This window comes from Leptonotus elevatus, chromosome 13, assembly GCF_054856555.1.
Source record: "Leptonotus elevatus isolate MCC_2025b chromosome 13, RoL_Lele_1.0, whole genome shotgun sequence".
NCBI classification, from domain to species: Eukaryota; Metazoa; Chordata; class Actinopteri; order Syngnathiformes; family Syngnathidae; genus Leptonotus; species Leptonotus elevatus.
In genome coordinates, this window is record NC_141251.1 from 13,556,117 (window position 1) to 13,578,894 (window position 22,778).

At 40.3% G+C, this 22,778-nt stretch overlaps 1 protein-coding gene across 1 annotated transcript in view; it reads left to right on the forward strand.

Moving 5' to 3' along the window:
- LOC147163909 (uncharacterized) overlaps positions 1-9,358 on the forward strand; it is a 33,872-nt gene extending 24,514 nt beyond the window's left edge. The window contains exons 11-17 of the mRNA XM_086093524.1: positions 307-432; positions 530-621; positions 687-800; positions 879-1,075; positions 2,128-2,257; positions 5,333-5,526; positions 7,062-9,358. Coding sequence (XP_085949650.1) covers positions 307-432; positions 530-621; positions 687-800; positions 879-1,075; positions 2,128-2,257; positions 5,333-5,526; positions 7,062-7,299 — 1,091 coding nt within the window. The 3' untranslated portion in view covers positions 7,300-9,358. The remainder of the gene's footprint in view (positions 1-306; positions 433-529; positions 622-686; positions 801-878; positions 1,076-2,127; positions 2,258-5,332; positions 5,527-7,061) is intronic.
- The last annotated feature ends 13,420 nt before the right edge of the window (positions 9,359-22,778 follow it).

The following is a 22,778-nucleotide window of genomic DNA, read 5'->3' on the forward strand; positions in this document are numbered from 1 at the left end:
GGCAGCATGGTGGTTTGGTGGTTAGCACATCCGCCTCACAGTGAGGTTAGGGGTTCAAATCTCGTCTCTGGCCTTCCTGTCTGGAGTTTGCATGCTCTCCCAGTGCTTTTGTGGGATTTTTCAGAGTAAATTGGCTTTCTTTTACATTCCGAAAATATGACGTTGAGTTGTTTGAAATCATCCAGAGGTGTTGATGTAATGTGAATGGTTGAGTGTCTATATTCGCTGGTGACCAGTCCGGGGTGTAATCCACATCGCTTCCAAAGACATACATGTATTGTGCTAAAATAAACTTGTGTGTTGTAGCATCAGAGCGAATAGTTCACCTCAGAACGCCAAAAGAAACAACAGCGGGCAAAATAATGGACTCGTGTCTCAAAATGCTGGGAATGACAGATGACAGAAGCCTTTTCTCACTGAAAGAGCAGAGAGGTATATATATATAAAAAAAAAAAAAGAGCTCACATCACATTAGAGTTTCATCACAACAGCATGAAGACATCATGTGCACATCTGCTTTTATTTCCAGATTCCACGGCAGAGCTCTCCCAGGATCAGCAGATTGGGAGTCTGCTGACATCTCCGTCTGACAGGCAGCTGGAGTTGCATTTGTCTAAAAGGGTAACGTGTTCAATCATATAATAATAATAATAATAATAATAGTAATAATTGTCTTTGCATTGTAGAATACTGCCACCCAAAACAGCCCAGAGGCCAACAGCTCTACTGGAACACAAAAGGAGGAGAGAATCAAAGAGCTGAACCAGCAGGTGGAGTCACTACAAAATGTAATCCTCCAGGTTAGGCCCATCCTCTAAATTGCACTATAGTACTTGAAATATACTCCGCAAAATGATTGAGCGCTCTTGGACTAAAAGGTGCAGGAGCTCCACCTCGGCCTGGTAGCATTTTGCTCTGAGCTAAAGAACTCGGACGGAGATGAGAATTTAGAAATGCTCGGCTCAGCTGAGCTGGAGCAGAAACTGGTACTGCTCCAAAGAAGGCTGAGCGACAAGAAACAAAGTCTTCAGACCCTCCAAGATCACATCAACAACTCTGCTGCTCACAGGAAAAAGTAAAATGTCTTTTGTGCTGATCATCTGAATTGAAAACAGTCTTTGTCAAGTACCTGGTTGTATTTTGCAGTCACACGTTTAATATAGAAATAAACAAAGTGGCTAATGGATTAGGTACATATAAACATTTCCGCCTCTACAAAGATAATTATGCTTGGTTTTGATGGCATTGTCAGAAAAGCATGAATCAAATCGACACCTTCTTAAAATAAAAATAAAAACATTGGCATAATGAGAAGATTTAGGCAAAACAATATTTTTTCCCCAAAAAAAAAAATACGTAGGCAATTATTTTAAGAGGGTGACGAAATGTGTGCTGAAGACCTTGACACATACAGGACTTTTCTTATTTTTTTCATTCCTCACAAATTTTTGACACACATGTATTTCCACATAATTCATCAGGTTCACATTATTGCAATTTCAACATATTAAAAAAAAATCACACCATGGGGGCTAATATTTTTCTCATTCAATTTATTGACAGGTTTTCCATAATTTAACATTTTCACCCAAAAATTCTCTATTCATTCCGAATGAGGCCAAATTTCCGCCGATAGTTATCCCAATTATTATTCCCAATGTCACATTCAACATAACAGATTCACATCATTACCATTTTCAATTCCAAATGTTCAGCTCCTTCAATTTACATGCAAACAATTCTTCTTTACCAAAAATTCAATTATTTCCCCCCCAAAAAATCCTTACTCATTCTCAATTACATGTTTAACAAAACAGATTTACATCATTCTCATCCAAATTCTAAATGTGCTACTGATTCAAATCACCTTGAAAATGATTTTCAACATGCCAAAATGTCCGCCCCTCACAAAAAAATTCCCCATTCTTTACCAATGACATTAATTAAATGATTAGTATAGTATCATTTCACATAATTTACAATCATTCCACATTAGGCAACATATCTGATTGATCTATAATATATTATTAATATGCATGTACATTTCATGCCACTTTATAAGTCTCACACAATTTAGCCATGTGTTGTGTGTACGCATTTGTTTTTACAGTTTCTCTTTCCCTCCAGACAATTGGATATTCGTCTTTTGGAGAAAATGAAGCTCAACTGCCAAGTGTTTAAAGAGGAAATCTCCATGGTTCATCTCAACCGACAGGTGGCACATCTCCAAAATGTTCTGCAGGACAATTATATTAAGGTACTTTGCTTTAGATTATATTAAATCAAGTCTGGCACTCGCCTGGTCTGGCATAATGTTGGCATTGAAACAAGTTTAGTAGACAGCTTGAGAAACAGTCCGTTGGTATGTGGGAAAATTGTTGAGTGTGGGAATAATAATGTTTTTATTGCTAGAAATGTACTTAGATTGATATGCAAAATCAGCTCACAGAAACATTGTTACTGCCACCAAGCATGAAAAGCAGGGTTTGGATTCGGGTTAGGTAGCAGGATTACGTGCACAGGTGTAGGAAAGTATTTTTACATTTTTAATATTTCATCCCAGTGTACATTGAACCTGAAGTTTTAATGTTAAAAGTGTCCAGAATCAATAATGACACGTCTGTCCAATTTTAGCTTCTTATGTAATTATTTATGTACCAGGAAGTAAAATGCTAACTATATAGACTAACACAAATAGGTATTTCACTTTTTTTCATGATTTTTTGGGGGTTATCATCGAAGTGTCGTACTGAGAGTTGACGTCCATTCTAGTTTAACGCTGTGAAGGTCTTATATATTGTCCTTTTAGTAACAATAGATCTGAGACATTGAAAGTATAAATGACTTCCTGGTGTCAAGGTCAGTGACCCTATCATCTTTGATCCCATCACGGGACAACACAATGCCTGCCGCATTAACATCACTGCGCTGTCGCTGTGCGGGGTGTCCCCTTTTGGGTATGGGCACACAAGCCAGGGGACTTGTGGATAGTCATGCACTACGTCTGAAAATGTTGTTTTAGACCCGACACCCGAGAGCCTGTGACCATACCAACAATGGAATGCGCGCGACAAAAGGCACTGGGAGAGCGCAGTGGCGAAATGGGCCAGGATGTGTAAAACTATCTCCATCTATCCCCGGAGGAGCCCACTTCTTTTTTAATGTGGGCCTTTTATCCCGCTTGGAGAAGGCCTAACGAGGTGCCATGAAAGGACACACGCGGCTTGGGCTTTGAATGGTGCCCCGTGTCACGTTGCTGCCCCGAGGCCGCGCTTTTTTAGGTGCCGAGCTTGTGGGAAAAGCGGCAGCGTTAATGTTTATCATATGACCTAATCAGAGTTAACACACAGGTCAGGACTGAGGAGCAGCCTGGGAACCGATGGAGCCACTGCTCTAATAAGGAGCAGACCGCCCTGTATTTGGGCTCGTAGGCTGCCCCGCATTGCAGACAATAAGGAAATATTTCATCATTGGCTGCCTAATCTCCAAGGATCTCGTCCAACTGGCGAGCATCAATAAAGCAGCCGAGAGGGAAGGGAAAGAGAAACAGGGGGAAGAGTGCGAAGGGTGGAGGGGAAGCACAACAAATAGCGGAAATGATTTTAAATAAGCGTCTAAGCTTGGACAAAAAACTTCAGACAGACTCTTAAGGAGGGGAAATTGAAAGAATAACCATTTTTGCTTGTCTCGGCTTGCTCATGGACTTGTTTGAAAATAACCTACATATACATACCCTGTAGTTTGTATTTATACAATGACAGTCAAATTATACTAAGTGGAACCTCTGAAGTGGAAAACCTCAAACATTGTAGAATTTGGAGTTAAATAAACATTTCCTGAAAAAGTATGCCCCAAAAGTCCAAATGTTCTGCAAATTTTGCATTCCCAAAAGCCCCGCCCACCTCATTTGACGCTTCCGGGTCCGACAACCTTCTAGCTATTTACAATGAAAATGAACATGCAAGAGCATCTCAGTGATTGTTTTTGTAGCCATACAAGCGCGATATCATCGCAATCAAGTGTTTTTGTTTTTCCCGATCGAGGCAAAAGGATCTACAGTATGCAGTGGAAAGATATATTCATAATGTGACAGTTTGAGGCTGCAATTAACTATTTGTAAACTTTTTTGTAATTTATAACATATTTTCTAATTATGTTTAACATTTTAAGTTCCAGTGTATATTGTAAACACTGTCTAAAGTCCATGCCTGGTTGATTTTCTAGCCACTTTTCTATCTTAGTCTATGTGCTGGTGAACATCACCTAATGTCTGTCATCAATGTTGTCTGGCCTTTTAAACTAAATAATTTTCACTGTTAATGGCAGAGGAAATATATTGCGTAGTAGTAGTAGTAGTATAGCATTAAAAAGACTATTTAGCTAACCAAGTTGTAGCCATTTTTCAAAGTTCTATTTAGACAGCCATTTATCTTTGGTGATTGTTGCGAGTCATATTTCAATCTTTTATTTCATCTTGAGTCTAAGTGGCCTGTGGCTGCCCTCGTTGGGTTAGGATTTGATCAAGTCATGCGGATAAACATGGGTAAAATCCCTCCATCTTTGGGCGTCGGTCCAACATTGAGGGCAGCTACGAAAAAATGATGTGCATTAACATACTTCTCAAGGAGCTTCAGATGCATTTCTGTGGCTATATCCTGTCTGGCTCTCTCGTCTGAGGCGAGAAAAGCTTTTGTTTCGACCCCTGACCCCGGTGAAGCGACATCAATTGCTGTAAAACATTCACACGCCTAACAGAGAAAGGGCGGGGGTAGGACGCCAAGAAGCTGGATAAGGGAACTGAGGAATTCAGCGGTCAGGCTCACAAGTTATTTCTGATCCCCACAAGCAACTTGTGGCGTGATGTCCTCAAACGCTAATCATCACGTCTCGGTGGTCTCCGAGCTTTGACGCACACTCACTCTTATCTTCCGGAGACCTCGCCACAGCGCTATCTGTTATGGTCTGCCTTCTAGAAAATAGAGTTGCGTATGCAGGGAAATTACATATATGAGAGATATAAATCACAACGATGTTTACATGTGATGATGTGATTTCAACAATTGTGCATTGCTTTTGCAGATGCACGTTATTTTGTAAGCATGACCATATGTGTCTCATTGTCAAGCTAAGAACATATGTGTACACATATTTTATTGTCAATTGGGGGGAATAAAAATTCTTATATTACCGTTCCGCACCATTTTTATATATTTTTTTAAAATATCACTATACTTATTGTATCTATTGTAGCTAAAAAGTGTGTATCTGTCATTGCACTTATGCACATATTATAATGTTTACAATGTAAACTGACAGCCTTTTCTGCATTCAGGAGAAAGCTCGGAGAAAGAAAATGACCATCGGTAACCTGAGCCAGCTGGTGTCACCGCAGTCTCCTGTCATGCTGCTGGTCTTCCAGGAGCGCTGCGGACCGAATGGCTGCTTTGGCTTTACATGTCGTTACGCAGAAGGCATTGGATTAGTGGTGCTCGAGGTGGACAACTCGCAACTATGTGTGGACGACAGGTATCACAGGCACTCCTGCCAAAGAACACCAGAAACTACTTAACAGTTAAAAATACATCTAAATTTGATGTCATTTTTTATTGTATTTTTTATTTGTATTTTACTAGAAGCAATATTGCTTGACAGTTCGGAGATGACCTGAAATAGTGGTTGGTTCAAAAGTTTGACCAGTTACAGCGTAGAATATTTCTTTAGGTCAGGGGTGGCCAAGTTCGGTCCTCGAAAGCCACTATCCAGCCTGTTTGCCATGTTTCTCTCCACTAACAAACCTAATTCATGATCAGGATTGTTGTCAGGCTTCTGCAAAGCTTGCTGTTGAGCTGATCACTATATTCAGTTGCGCAGAAGGAGGGAGACATGGAAAACAGGCTGAATAGTGGCTCTCAAGGACCAAACTTGGCCACCCCTGCTTTAAGTGGTAGTTGGTGTCAAACTCCGGTCCTCGAGGGCCACAGTCCTGCAGGTTTACCTCTTCCAACACAAGCTGATTCCAATCAGCAGGATCGTTATCAGGCTTATGCAGAGCTTGCCGATGAGCTGATCATATATCAGCTGTGTTGGAGAACGGAAACATCCAAAACCTGCAGGACTTCGGCCCTCCAGGACCAGAGTTTGACACCTATGGTCTAGGGCAGGAGTGGGCAAACTCGAGGGCAATAGTCCTGCAGGTTTGGGATGTTCCCCTTCTCCAACATAGCTGATATATGATCAGCAAGCTCTGCATAAGCCTGATAAGGATCCTGTTGATTGGACTCAGCTTGTGTCGGAAGAGGGAAACCTCCAAAAACTGCAGGACTCCAGCAATTGAGGACCAAACTGACTGACCACACACACACCATAAGCGAGAATCACACATACATAATTCAAAGATTGGGACCTCAGAGCTCTCACAACCAAAGCAAGAATCATATACATAGATCAACGAGCCCCTCTCAGGTGATGACATGCTAGATTTACCAGGGTAGACCCTTTTACATTGGCTTACAAGTTTCAGGTGTGTGCGTGGGGGACAATATAAAATTACATTCCTGCTGTGCCGCACTTTGGCCTCTTTGGGCCGGTGTGGTGCACGCATGGAGATACACTTACATGAGAGTAGAAGAAGAATGTGTCGAACTTAAATGCAACTCATTTTTTCACAGATTTGGAAGACTATATTTCCGGATTACCATGTGTATGTGTTCTTGTCGTGTTTGTGTGTAAAGTTTCGTTATTTGAGGGTAAATCACTCATGTGATGTCTAACGCTAATTTTTGCGCGTCGGTCAATAGGGTTTTCCATTCAGTGCTAGCGATAAGCTGGCGATGGAATGAAAACAATCCATGTCTCAGTTAAATATAAAATGTACGTAATTTTTTTGTTGGGTGTTTAGTATTACTGTAAACTCCGACGAGGGTGTCTGTCAAGCAAAACATTTCCTATGTTGACGCTTTCTTCATCATAAATATTAAAACTAATAGGGGGTATTTGTGGAGTCAATCATGCAGTAAATATTTTTACACTGACGTAACTTCTCTGTCAAATCTTCTTTGCAGACTCATGGAGGTGAACGGATCACCAGTGGTCAACTCGACAGAAGAAGAACTGAAAGACCTTCTTTTTCAGCAAACCAGTGCTCAGATCATTGTGCTTCGCCAGCCCCCTGCAACCCTCACCTCACATCAACCCCCTTTTATCCTGCAGCACATGGTTAACCCTAATAATCCCCTGCAAGCAGAGAGAGATGTGATTGCTACGGAAACGCCATCACTGCGCAGGCTAATGGCCATCTGATGGCAATAGGGGTTCGTGAGATGAACACAGAGAGACTAAGAAACTGAAAAGTGATGAAAATGGCGGCAAGGAGTATTGAATTTGGTTAATAGTGAAAAAAAAATTCTGTTGTGGCACTATTGCTATAATTGCTGATTGAAGCCACAACTTCAAAGCCTTGTGGTAATGTTAGCCCCATTCCTACATCTCACTGTAAAAACTGTATCATGTATCATGCAGAGAACACATGTCACCGGGGATACACTGATACTGATTGATACTGGTGCCGATACTGTACATCTGTTCTGAATTTGATACTGTACCACTACCAGGGTTGGGGAATCCAGGTCCAGAGAGAACAAACCCTGAAACAGTTTGACTTTAGCAACAGGTGCTTCTATGAGCTTGTTTACCTGCCAGTTAAGTAGAAGCACCTGTGACTAAAGCCAATCTGGTACTTCCTGGACCTGGATTCCCCAACCCTGACCTCTACATCAGCCTGACATACTTTGGAGATGCTTTGGAGGCACTTTAAGGCGATTGCAAATAATGCTCTGCACGCACAGAGTTTCAATTCCCGGAACCCCTGTTCCATGGTACTCGGCTGTAGCTAGCTAGCTAGCTAGCTGTGCTCCAGACATGTGATGGTTTCATGAAGTATCACTTCAGTTGTCCTGATAAAGTTTCATTTTATAACTTAAGTTTATATAATGTACTCTCAAAAAACAATCCTGTACCAGTATTTCTTTTTGCTCACTTCACTTTATTTTGTAGTTAACACACAGAGGTAACATGACATCCATTCCTACTTGTTTATATCCCCCAGACGCTATGTTCTTGTGACATGTTTTTCTTCTTCTCTGTCTCTTATTTAGGTAATCTGTTTACACAGCGCCCCCCTAGTGTTTAGACTGAGACTCTGCGTTGTACTACAGGCTACAATTAAATTAAATGTGTTGGATGTTAAATGTCTGTATTGACAAGTTGTTAGCTAAAAAGTGTTACAATCGAGTGAAACTTCTGCTATGTTTCTGTTTTGAACAATAGTTGGTTTAAGTAATACACATTTTCATCACAATTGCAAGTTGTTATGGCATTGTCAAATACTGGTACTCGGCAAGTAGTCAAATAGGAGGGTGACCATATTTTGATTTCTAAAAAAAGAGCACACTCGGCTCGGCCTGGGAATACTAAATAATACTTAATGTTTACTCAAAGATGCCATACATCATATTAAACTATTTTAACGTATGCCTCCTTTGTATGGGTAGAACATGAAACAAAAAACATAAGTCATTTTTGAAGTCTTACTCGATATATGAATAAATAATGACATCATGTTCTAACCTTTTTTGCCTTGAGATCCACTTTTCAAGCAAACAACCTCCAGCAATTGACCTTGATGGTGGGGAATTGAACTCGCACCATGACTGTATCTCTGGTTTGGGAGAGCAGAACTCTACCAGTAAGTTAAAATTATGGGCTGCCAGGACACTTCATCAGCTTTTTTGAATGTTCAGGAAGTAAGGTATGTAAAAAAAAGCTGACCTACTTAAAAAAAAAATCAATATATAAGAATAATAACACACACACACAAAACCTGACTTTTTTTTTTCAATACACACGCACCGGATGCCTGGACAGGATGTTAAAAAGTGGACATTGTCAAAGACGTTTGGTCACCCTGAAATAAGTACTGGTACGCGGTCTCAATCGCTGCAACCTTAATAGTCACACTAACATGCATTCACTATTCCATGTGCTCTTTTGTTTTCAAAATTTATGACACTTGAGAGAGCTATGAATTAAGAATCAAAGAATACAAATCCTTAGCTTAGTAGACCTGCGAGGAGCATGCTTGTCGAACATCTGTCAGTCTATTCCCAAGGGTGAAACAATGAATGCTTGATGCTGCGCAGGGGAACTCCTGGAAGCATCAGAAAACATGTAATCTCGTTACATACATGACTGAATGCCGTGCATCCTATATTCTCTTTGCAGAACACACACGTACAGCTTTCTTTGAAAGTTAAGCCGCGTTTGGCTTTTTGTATATTGTAATGCAAACCATCGGGCTGTGGGAATAAACCCTTGGCTGCAGAAATGCCTCATTTCAATCTCGTTCTCCCTCGTTAAGAGCCAGTTGCTCGTGCACGCTTGACAGTGCAAACAGTACCAGCCGCTGACCAAGGCTACTGGGGGTCCAAAGAGCCCGAGGACAAGAAACCAGTTTTTTCTCATCCGCTGATGAGAAAGGTCACTGGTCACTCACCAGTGTAATATAATTTGGCAATAAAAATAAATGGAGCTCGATGTAATGCGGATGGGAGATACTGGTTGCCAGAAACATTCACAAGGAAGGAGAAATATGATTCTGGCAAATTGGAGCGCCTACATTGGAAAATAAAGTTGACCAGGCCGCAACTTGTAAACTGACAAAGATAGACCATAATGTCATACCTCAGGAAGTGTTAGCTCAGTTTAGCGAGGAGTCATCCAAAACACAATGCAATGTCAGGATGTACGAAGAAGTAGAAAGACTGACAGTGATCATAATGTTTATGGTTAAAATTAGACACAACAGGAATGTTCTTTCTGCTCTTTCAGTCCACCCGGATGGGTGATGAATTTCAGGAAAGTAGAGCGGCGCTTGCAGACACGCAGCGCAGAGGAGACTATGTGTCATGGCTGTCTTTATGGAAATGAATTAACACAGGGGAAAATGAGACACCATCCTATAAACACTGCTGCTGGCAAAAGAAGAAAGACATGAAGACCAACACAAACCAGAAAACACATTCAGGATGTAACACTCCTGCTACCATCCGCTCCTCGCAAAACGTCCAAATGGGAACGTGGAGGCTATGCAAGTCAGGAAGACGAGCCCTAAGACCTTGTCAGAAACATCTGTAGCACATTTAAATGAACATCAGCCTCCTCTTACTCGACTGCCAAGACGCCTCTGGTTGACCCAGGCTGTACCTAACACGTCGTGGCACTGCACAACCTGTACCACATCTGGTTCGCCTTAACAGCCTCAGCAACATCCAGCGCACACCGATAAGCTCTGAGGTGAGCCCGCTGCAGCTTCATTTCTTTTCTCGTCCTATTAGCTGCAGATGCTGACTCCTGAGACCCCCCCCCCCACCCCAAGCCTTTCTTCTTTCAGTCCCCGTGCAGCACCTCAACTCTTGTCCCACCCCTCGACATTTCAGGGTGCCTCACATCCGTTTGAAGTGCAAAAGGGGGCATTAGCTTTGGTTTCCTGCCCAAATACAACACAAGCCAATACAGCAAGGGAATTACTGTTCACTAAAGACTAGACAAACACTCAGTATTAAATTAGAATATACGGATGGTTGAAGCAAAAACTGGTGTTACACCTGTAAAGATTTAGTTGTTATGGGCCTGTCAATAAAAACAACTGTCAAAACAACTGTGTTTAATGAGACAGTCCCGGTTTGCAGCCTTGGAGGTCCCGTTTCTTCTCTTTCTTTCTTTCTTTTTTAGTACAGTCAGCAAGCCAATGGTTTGGGCCATGTGAATGTCAATTGCACAGTTGTCATAAGATAAAACAATTAGAAAGGAAATGAACTCTTATTTATTTTTTACTTTCGCATTCAAATTTACATTCTCATTGACATCTAATTGCAAGCAGTTGTGTTTTCATCACCAGAACTAAAAACGTCCTGCTTCTGTGTCTAAGAACCATGGGAAATGTTGTCCTACTAACCTATTGCTGTAGTTGCCACAATACGAAACCCGTGTGAGGTAAACGGCAAAATTGGCTTCCAATAGCTGTTGGGGCCGAGCAAAAAAGGTTGGATAATGGTGAGTGCATTATCTTATTTTGCGCTGTTGAACAGTCAACCAACATAGCATTTAGTATTAGCTAAAGCAATAACAGAACCTCCAATCACCAGATTGACTAGCGCTTACATTTGTTACAAAATACTTCCTGGAGAGAGTTTATTGTATACTGTATTTGATTTTCAGTGAAATTGCACTTTCCCGGACTCCCGGTTTTTCATTTTTGAAAATCTGGTCTCCCTAATGAGTGACATGTTATTCTGACAATTTCGTCTAAACTGTGAAAAAAAAGCATAATGTCTCCTTTAAAACTCAATCAAAATCTTATTTAAACGAATTGTCTCAATAATCATTAAACCAGTAAGGTTGTAATGTAGCCATTTCAATAATGATTTTGTGCTGGGGGCGCTGGGAGGGTTGCTGTCAAATCCCAGGGGCTTTGGATTTCATTTTGCCGAGGTGGAAGTGGGGCTTCTGCCCTTTCCTCTGGCAAATCTCACTCTAAGTAGCTGCACTCGGTACTTAAGAAAGTCCCAGGAGATATTTATGTGCTGACCCGCTCCTGTTCAGATGTGCTGTGATATTTGACCTCTCTGTCCCTCCTGGATTATTCCTGCCTATATTGCAAATCCATTAAACCTGAGGATATACTGCCATCTACTGGCACAATACACATGCCGCCAGAGCCCCCCCAAAAAAGAAGTTTCTCACTGCTGTAATCTCTCTTCATGTTCATTATTATGTCTAATTAGATAACAATGTTCATGCAGAGCTGGTTTGCATGAACATTCCCACACATTTAGAAAACTAACAGCCAGCAAACTACCAACAATAAACCTCATATAAATTGACCTATTTGATTAGTTTCAGTAGTCAAATAAACCAAAATTAATTGTAAAGTTAATAATTGTATTGCAAAAGTCAGAAAAGTTCCAGCCCTGGTGGTGTAGCGATAAATAAATACAATAAAAAATATATAAAATAATAATAATATAAAAATTAATATGATAATTATGTTTATGCCTTCCAATTTTCACAAATGTAGGTGAAACGTACAACCGGGAATGCTTATTAAAAACGCGTGGAGGGTGCTATTGAGCCGTTTATTGAAAATTGCACAATAAAACTGTAAAAATATTGATGTTCTTGACAGGTTTGGTGTGTGTGCAAAGTTTCATGAGTTTTCGCCCATGTTTCGACCCTCAAATAATTTTTCTTTACAAACAGTGCATCGCCACGGCAACAGCATGCGAAGAAATAAAAAGCTTTCGATAACTTTTCATCAAGACAATCAGATTGATCAAACAGACCAATTTTAAAGACGTGGAGGAAAGAAAGATGGGAGCTGCAGAAAATGCCAAAAGAATCCTTCATGAAGTGTATAAGGCGTAGAAGAGAAGGCTGAGAAAGTATTTTTGACTCCAGGAGAGTTACTTTAAAAGGGGAAACTTAGTTTGGATTTAATATATAATATGAGTTTTTTGACACCAGTCCTGGATTTTTTCCCCTAACACAATAAGGGTGGATGGTCAAAACGGAAATTTCATATATATATATATATACACATACACACATATATACACTTTTTTTTTTTTTTAATCAGGTAGCAGCAGAATCAGCATTATCAAATGTAATAAATCACTCCACAATTTCTCATGACGCGGCGTTACAAGATATCTTAATTATAGGGAAATATGACTGAATGACGAGTTCACTGTAAGGTTAATAAGGGTTTAATCATCTAAAATGAATGTACAGTATCTAAGCTAAATCAGGCGTCCAATTGCTTTACAGCAGCTGAGCTACAATGTCACACTGTATGCTAAGCAGTTAAAAGACTAATGAAAAGGCTATTAGGATTAAGTATAATGTGTGCTGTGCATGAGATAAATATGTTGGCAAAATTACCTTCCATTTCCTTACTGACAGGCAACGACTGAGAAAGGTCAGCATTATTATTACAGGTATTATTCAATCTCCAGTTCATTCTTGTTGAAATGTAGAGAACATAATGGCCTGGTCCGTTTATATTAAAAAGGTTTAATTAAAGTAAGATGAAAAAGGATCAAAGCCATAATAAAAGTAAAAAAATTTTTTTTATGTGGCCAGATTAATTTAAATTTGAGTAGCAGAAATTGCACTACAAATCGAACACAAGAAAGGAAGATAGATATGAAAATGAATTCATATATTGTATTGAAAAACACTTTAAAAAGTCACATACAGTTCCTTGATGCAAAACAAACATTACACTGATTATTTGCATTTTGCTATTAAACAACAACAACAATACTGTGTATGTATGTTTTAATACATTACACAATACAATAACGGCTCAGTTTTCTCACACCAAATGTCAAGCTACACACTAGGTGGCAGTAAAGGACTTTGTATGCTCAGTAGCAATCACAATCCCCTGAATCTTTGTTGGTGAAAACAAGCAAACGCACCTTTTTAAATAGATTGTATTTTTTTTTTTTTTTTTTTTTAGAAAGCACCGCAACATAAAAATAGCCAGAAACATTTTTACTGTTGGCAAGCATTTCTTCCTGAAAGTTTTTAGCATTATAATAAACAGCTAAATAAATGAAATTTGCAGTAGAAGCACGTGACGCAGACTATAAACTGCAGTAAAGTGTAACAAAAGGGCCTGACTCCTAGTACTCCTAGTGGTGACTCAATTGCAAACATGTTTTTGTATTCCGTCAAATGTTGTTGACGTTATTTCTGTCATTATGAACAATTTCCGCAGTGTGAATATCTGGCATTTTGATCACACATAAAGGGGAACTAAATCCGGATTGTACAAACTTGTAAAGCCTTTGTATGATCACATGTTGACGTGACGTCAGGATCTAATGAACGAGCCATGACGAGAAATCAACATGAGCTACCTTCACAAACGTTTGCCCCTCAGTGGGATATGCGCGTGATTAAGTGACAGCGAGTGCACTCGACTCTCAACCAGTGGGGATCGTGGTCATGGGATCGACTCCAGTGCTGGTCTTTGTGGGGTTTTATTTTCAAATACAAAACCACCCACAAAAAAAAGGCCTAAAAACAACAGATTCCTGGTCAAGCCGTAATACGAACAAATCGAAGTTGCGCCAAGAAGGCTGTGTGTGCTAATTAGTTCTGACTATCGGTTTTGTGTGTACCTAGATTGTTTTATCACAGTTTTGGGACTTAGACAAATTGATTAGGTTTAATGCAAAATCTTGCGTTTGCTCGACACCTCGTCACTACACACCGATCAAAGTTGTTTTATAGTAAGATGCTGAAGGCGCCGTGACAGGGAGGAGATGGCAGAAGCACACAGAGGGGACCGATGAGAGCAAATGGTGCACATGATAAGTGCTGAATGGTAGGCCAGTGGGACAGACCCTGTCAGAGTGGCTGTTAAAGGGCTGCAGCGCCAAGAGAGAGACGACTGCAGAGGACAAGAATTAGAGACAGTGGGAGAAAAAAGAAAAAACGGCACTCGGTGCCAAAACTGACAAGCAATGAATTCTCTCTCGTGTTTCATGACCACTGTCCTTCTTTCCATAACTGCTGTGAAGCCCAAGTAGACTAATGGATGATTATTACGTTGAAGGGTTCAGAGATGAGAAATGGGCTTAGCCGTATGTTTTATTCAGCTCATATGTTGAATTTCATGTTTCAGCACTGACTCGTTTGCATGAGTATTTTTTTATTTTTTTTCAGAGACCCAGAAATGTCTCAGTCTGACGCTGCTGTACTGCATATCGTTTTCTGCTCTTGTCTTCGAGCTTTTCATCTGTAGAGTCTTGCGGAGAAACAATGATGACCCATTTCTGAGTTTGCCTCTGTCTTACAGCCTGTTGTCTTCTGTCCTAATCACCGGCGTCCCTCAGCTCCGAGAGCTGCTGCGCTGCTACCAAGACACGAGCGAGCGAGGCGTGGGAGCTCGGGGGGGGGTTGGTAGAGATAAAACGAGACAGAGAGGCGTGAACAAAGTCGGCATGTGGAAGAGAAGAAAAACGAGAGCTAATCTCAGCATGAAGAAAAAAGACGGGATGACAAAATATTAGGATGGATGATACTTTCTGAGAGCGAAAGAGAGGAGGTTGACGCATCGCATCTTCTCCGATTCATCCCCTTAGGAGAGCACATCTAAAGGCAGGATTGAGTCCATGACAGGCGGTTGAAGAGGGGAAACGGAGGCCTGACGTTTCGTGCATCTTCATGCGCACAGATGTCTCTTGAGATAAACGAAACCAGGTCATTCATCAGGTGTAAGGATACGCTTGCAAGGAAGGAGACATGCTGGCCTTACGTAATAGAAGATACGCAGGCACACTTTCCCTGCAGCATTCTTGAATCCCATGCTCTGCCTTGCTTTTATTAGACGGAATGTTTATTAAAATGGCACTGCATGGGTTGGCGTAAGATTATGCTAGATTATTGCCAGCATCTGATGTGGGAGAGCAGCGTTTAAACTTGTGATAATCCGTTAAAAAAAAGAAAAAAGGGTTGATTACAATCCAGGATCATTTTAAGAATTCACCAAACAGTGTTAGGTTTTATCACGATGCACATGGTGAGGGTTTGATTTCTGGCCAGTGCCCCAAAATCCAGCCCAGATAAAAAATGGTGGGTTGTGTCAAACAAATCATGCAAGTGACTCATTATGGGGACCCGACGGGACAAGCCGAAAGCTGCAACGACGACGTGGATGTGAACAGCCTTCATTTTTAATCATTTATCCAAAGCCAACATGCTTTTTTTTTTTTCTTTTTTTTTAAGTGCCATTATTTCGTCATTTAATTTCAAATAATTCGTTTTTGAATTAAGCTTTGAGGCCCAAATAATAGTGCTACACACATTCTGCCTAGCAGCAAGTCACCAGACAAAGAATCCAAAGAAATCTGTTAATATAAATTTCTACTCCTGCTAAATAACCACAACTTAATTGCAGAGGTGGGCACTTCCATCATTCGTCAAATCCCGTCAATGACGATGTGTCTGCTTTTTCGGCTTTATGACATGAATCCTCGTAAAAATACACGGACTTTCAATCGGAGGTTTCATCAGTTGATCAGGGTCAGTACAGACGGTCCTTCTCAGTCTGTGTATTTTTGTGAGGCTTCGCGGCATGAATGCGGAAGCACTCGCCAAAAGAAGGGCTGTTGAATTGACGGGGTAGCCCACTTCTGGTAGCTACAGTATGTATGTCATACAAGATAAGCGCTACACCCTCTCAGTATTATATAACAGTCCGGTCATCGTATACTTGTGACTTTTATGTTATGTTTACGTCTTCAACTTGCAAACCAAACTAGAGAAGGAAAACCTGCACTTTGATTGGCTGCCGTCATGCAAATTTCCGCCGTATCTGTTTGAATCAATTTCCTTACAGTTCACAGCTGGTCACCGTAATATCACAATTCTTGATCATGTAATCACCGAGCCTTATTTATATTTCCCTTTGGGAGGTAATCAACAGTGGTGGTTGTTTGGGGCTGATTTATAAGCGCCGCAAACAAATATTTCTTATTTATTTTTTATTTATTTATTTTTGGTGGCCCGGTGGGTGGTGGGTGGTGTCTGGTCGGTGCTGGATTTCACTTTCCTTTCTTTTCTTTGGTCCTTCTTCTGGTCTCCTGACGGCGATGTTCGGTTTAGGTGAACGGTGTGGAATTTTTTAAGAGGTTTTTGGTGAACTAATACACACACACTCACACGCACACACGCAAATACATACACATACAAAATAAAAATAAGCAATGATGATGACATGTCAAATCGGTAAAATTACCACATGAACAATACTGAGCTCTTAGGAAAAAAATTATTATTATTTTTTTTTAAATGAATAAATTGTTGTTATTTTATTATTATTTTATTTTATTTTTACCGTTAACGTGTATTTACCGCGTATCAGTGGTTAGGGAAAATTGAATGCAATTTTCGTATATGGTAACAATCTAGCACACAAGCGCAGCTTCTGTCTTTGTCTCTACTTCGCTGTCTTGTCGCCTAATGCTTTTCTTTAGTGCACCATATACCATCATTGGGTGACAGGGTTGTCATCATCCTGGAAAATTAGCCTCATCGCTCACTCCTCTATGAAGATGATTTACCTGTCACTGTTCTTTCGTGACTGTTGTGAATTCTGTCTCTCATGTCTGTGTGGAAGCTCCCCATTTTATTTTATTATAGTTGGTGTTACCTATGTCTTACCAGTCTAAGTGCCAAAAAATAGCTGTTATATTCTTCCAGTGATATTTTAGATTGACATAATTTTATATAATAATCATTATGTGAGGTTACAGTATGTTTACATTCATTGTATGAATCTATCCATGTGGTAAATGGTATACATGGGGTTCACGTGTATAGCATTTATCTACGTTTCTGTCTCCCCATTTAGTGCGAGTTCACTATCATTCTCAAGGCCACGACCTGAATTTAAACTACAGTTTTAAATCACCCAACAACATTCACTTTTCCACATTAATTGGTGCGGCCCTCAGTTACTTTTAAAAACATTCCTGAAAGTACTTTCATTGAGCGACATGTTGATGGACTCTTTTGTGATTAAGGCCACGTAGTCAAATAAAGATATATATATATATATATATATATATATATATATATATATATATATATATATATATATATATATATATATTTTTTTTTTTTTTTTAAAGGGCTTCATACATTAGGTGAAAACAATACCATTATATATTGTAGATGTGGGTTTACCACAGGTTTTTAATATGCAGTTATATATCCCCCCCAAAATAAAAACGTTGGACACACACAAAATGATGATGATGAACCAGAAAAGTCTTGTTAATAAATATTTGAACAAATGGCTTGCCTAAAATTAGACATGGATTCAAACTTGCCAAGAAAAAAATAGAAAAGTATTTTGCTACAGTTGCTCCATGTTGACTGTCAGTGATGCAAATGGACAGGAGAGTAAACGCTGGAGAAATTGTGCATCCAGCATGAAAACATCTCCAACTCGCAGGCACCCCTGCGACTGGGTTAGTGCCAGCTGGGGACTATAGGGACGGATTTGACCTTGCCCGTCTTTACCCATATCTGCCAAACCACCCATGCACAAGAGACATATTGCAAGATATTGTAATGTTCTGGTTTAATGTGGCAAAAACATTTGAGCAAGTAAGGATGCTATTTGTTCCATTGATGTATCATAATGTTGGTATGACCGCTGCACGTTTCCTATTCAGTATTTCTGGGGGAGGGGGAAGTGTGACTGAAACAGAGTTAACGGTCAAGGGTGCCAAAGCTGGCATGGCACAGACTTGGCAACATCCAGGCAATAAGCCGGCACATGGGGGGAGGGGGCTTCCTTGCCTGGAAGGGTGGGCTTGTCAGAGCTGAGGGAGCACATATCAATGACTTCTAAGCTCTTGGAATTATGCTAAGACATGTCTCCTTGAGGGAGCATGGTGTGGAGTTGAAAGTCATTCAAGGACAGCGCCACATGAAGCCCCCGCTTCTCTTGTTATTTGGGTAATAGCTATCTTTAAATAAATTGATGTGCACAACAAAAAGTGACTTACCATGGATAAAGACATATTAAGTACCTGAAATGAACATAGTAATTCTACTGCATGTGATGTATATCTGTGCCATGTTGAGATGAATTACACCATCAGCCCGTGTTTTCCTCCCCCCTATACACAAGGTGACCTTGGGTGTAACATAATTTACAGCCAAATGACATGTTTGCTGTTCATTGGCCTGCCAGGCTGCATCAACCACCCTTGTGTTGTGACATATTACTTGGGCAGGTTTGAATAACTAAATGACACAATCCGATGCTCGCCTATAGCCTCCATCTGCTTCGCTTACAGCGATCCTTTCTATTTAAAAGGCTTTAGCAACAATTCTGGTATGATGTCATTCTGGTAAAGTATTTTCCTGTTAGCAGCAGCTAACTTTGAAAGAGTGAATGTGTAAAAGAGATGGACTCCACTAGTGCCTGGACTCTATGCCAAACTCATGATACGCTAATCGTGTTGACATCGGCAAATGGACTTAATGTGATGTATTTATGGGTGAAATATACATTATTTCCAGAAAATCAATCAAATTTTACCTAAATAGTAAACGGAGAAGAGTTATATAGCACTTAATCTACTCCATACAGCGTTCAAAGCCTTTTTACTAAGCTCTGGCATTTAATTATCCGAAAATTTATTATAATCAGCAGACACATTGCTGCCGCATTGCTCCAACTTTGGAATAGTTTCAAATGGTTTACCTTAAGTAGACTCTCACGTCGCATTGTGACCAACGGTGGAATCTGGGTTGGTTATGGCACACTTCGGTGTTGTATAATAGAGGTAAATAAATCATCCTTGCAGCAAACATACTGAATGCTACTTGCTAGCTAGCTGCAGAGGCCATTAGCTAGCTAGAGCAAGCCTTGGCTGCTTCATGATGCGCATGTAGCTGCCATCCTAGGTGTGTTTAATCTAATTATTTAGCGAATTTGACGTGCATTGGTTTGTTACAAAAATCAGACATGCAGCTATGATATAAGCCATGTGTCATTTTATAATCGGGCTTTAATAAAGAGACCATTGCGGTAGCCACTCATAGTAAAGGCTCTCTGTATAAATATTGTTGGATTATTAACATTGTTTTTCTGTTTCAATTTATATTTTTCAAAGTGTTTTTGATTTTAGTTAGATATGTTACAACTGTTCCCCATATGTTAGTTTATCTATAGTCTTTGTCCTCTTCCCTGTCATAGTAAGGTGTCTGATTTAATCTAAATAAGAGGTGTCTGAACAAAAGCGCGTCTGCGTGAGTTCCTGGTGTCGGGAGGCTCCGGGTGCCAAGTGTTTGCCCACATCCTGAAGAAAGATAAGGAGAGGGGGTAGACTTGAAGACTCTTGTCTTGACAGGATGGGCCACATGGTGGGGGGCTATGCCTGGGGGCAAAAGGTACCTCTTTGTGAATAAAGGGGGAGGGAACTGAGATATGTATAAATGAGTGAGTGTATTTTGAAAATGTTACACTTCTGGGATGAGGGCTAGAGATGTCTTTCAGATTCTGAAATAAAGCTAGCAAAACTTCTCCACGAGACTTCAACTTTGAATTTTATTTGAACACGCAGAAATCAAAGAAATGATTTCCAACAATATCTATGTTAATGTCCGTCTGCCTGAACTGTATGTAAATAGTTGTCAGCCTTGTAGCATTTCAAAATGTCTTCCAAAGCTTGGCAATGTTGTGCTGTTAGTGTTTGAACTGGCAACTGGTGAAAAAAACAACAACCGGCATTTGTGTTCGCTTTTCATCAAATCACCGGAGAAGATTTACAGGGTGCCAAGAAAAGATTCAGAGAATTGAGCATCAGGTATGATTTCATGTTATGGACTCTTCATACATTTGTTTTTAGGCTGCGTCGACTGTCGTGGCGACGAGTCGCGCTAAAGAGTTAGCACAATGCCGGTTACGGTGACGTCACACCATTTGATCGAAGCCTACAAATAATGATAACATTTTAATGTGCCACGCCCACTCGAACGAATGTCATCCACAATCGTGAGAGCGGTTTTCTCATGTGCTCCAAATCACATAAGACATGGGCTGTGCCTCCATGCTCCGCCAACCAGCGGCTGATGATGTGAAATATTGATTTGCATGTCCACCCACATCAACACGCCTTGGCTTTTCTGTCAAGTTCATTTAGAAGAGGCTGCTTTTAATGGGCCTTTGATGCCGAGCTTGTGGCAAAAGAGGGTGGAAAAAGTCCCGCAGGGTCGAGACCACAATGTAAACACAAAGCCAAAAAAGGGATAAACCCGCTCTCATAAAACTCTCACCGGTTTTATAATCAGCAATACGCAGGCTACATTGGTGCAAGAATCTGCACACAAGCTGCGTATGGGGCATAAACCTGTACTTATTCATGTCATGGTAATATGTACACTGTACTTCTCAATTAGCCATTTCAGCATGGATACACTCTTCTGCTTCACAAAAGCAGCCAGCAGCCTTTGCTCAACACACACACACGCACCCGAGAGGAGAGCTACACACAGTTATGTACACTCAGAGAGTAAGTGACGCTGCTTTATGAGTTGCATTGGACACAAGATGGCCTTTGCAGAAAACATCAAGTAAAAGGTTACTCTCCCATTCCATTGCGAGAGTCGGTCTATCTATGAACAGATTTCAGGCTGAAAACTGATGCTGCACGCGACCACGAGAGATAACAAGGTGACCTTTTCATGTATACGACCGAAATGACAAATTATGTTAATGCCTTGATTTTGCTGTATGTTTATGACAAGGTCGAAGGCTTCACATCACCGTACACATTTGTGTCGAGGGGCTTGTGTTCCACTTTTTTCCCTCTCTCTCTCTCTGTGAATCGTAGAGGCTGCCACAGTCAGACAAGCACCGTCCATCATGCAGCAAGAGACACCTGTGGCCTTTATTCTCACTGCCGTGGTCCCTGACATTGTGTGAACGGTAGAGGCAAGAAGTAATCCAGTGAGACAAGCAGAGTGGCACCGGAAATGAGCAAAAGCTTAGAAAAAAGGTGGTGTAACTCAATGGAAGGGGGAAGGTCACATCACTTCTAACTAGACTGAGTGGAGTGTAAACCTGCGCCAAGAGTGAAATGTTACAAAAGTGATTTTTTTTCTGTCCCAGTTTTCCCATAAATTAACAGTTTGTTTAGGGAGGATGGTTTTAGATGACAGGACCTGACTGTACCATTTTTCATTCTGGGCTCGGGTGGGATTATTCCATCACATCAAAATTTAACCCTGAATTTGAGACTCAGTAGTATTGGTTGAAAGTAGACTTTTTTAATTTATTTTTTTACTTTTTTAGGAGTGACTTTTGATCATAACAAGGATGAGTGTGCAGTTTTGAAACTTGCAGCATGATTTGAATGTAGCCTCACTTCACTAAGCTTATTTTATTATTCATTTTGATGGATTTTAATTCAGTCTCCTCTCCTTTCCTTACAGCAGAAACAATTTGAATTGGCATTAATAGTAATAGTTTTAATATATTTTAATTAGGGATGGACGAGTACATTTACCAGGTATAGGAATCGGGCTGATAGCCCACCTCATCTCAAGGTATTGGTACTTACGATCAAATGAGATGAATACAAAACTGCAATTAATTTCATGCAATTTTAAGGAAAAAATGCTTTATTGCGACTATTTATATAGGTTTTTCTCTAAAATTATCTGTCATTGTTTTTTGGGGGGGAAATTTGATGTATCAAAAGTACTAGTGGTATCGGTACTTGGCATCGGTATCTGTGACTACTCAAGAGTTGAGTGCTCAAACGGGTGTCGATCAAGTGGTATCAAACATCCCTAATTTTAACTAATTTGCTCCCAAAAACGTATAAATGTGTTCTATTTTAAATGTCCCAAAGACGTATTTATACGTTTTAAATGGGTTTTTTTTTTTTTAATGCTAGAGCATTCAGTAGGCTTTGATGCAGCCTCTCAACTGCAAAGAACGGTTGAAGAAATTGTAGTTATTAAATGGCCAACAGGTGGCAGCAGAGCAAAAGAGATCAACCAGGGCCACGTTGAAAAAAAAGCTCATTACTCACATTTCTAAATAGATTTGTAAATAATGATGAAATTTAGCTATATTCTAATGCTAATTGCTGCAAAACGGAAACAGATAGATATAAAATGTA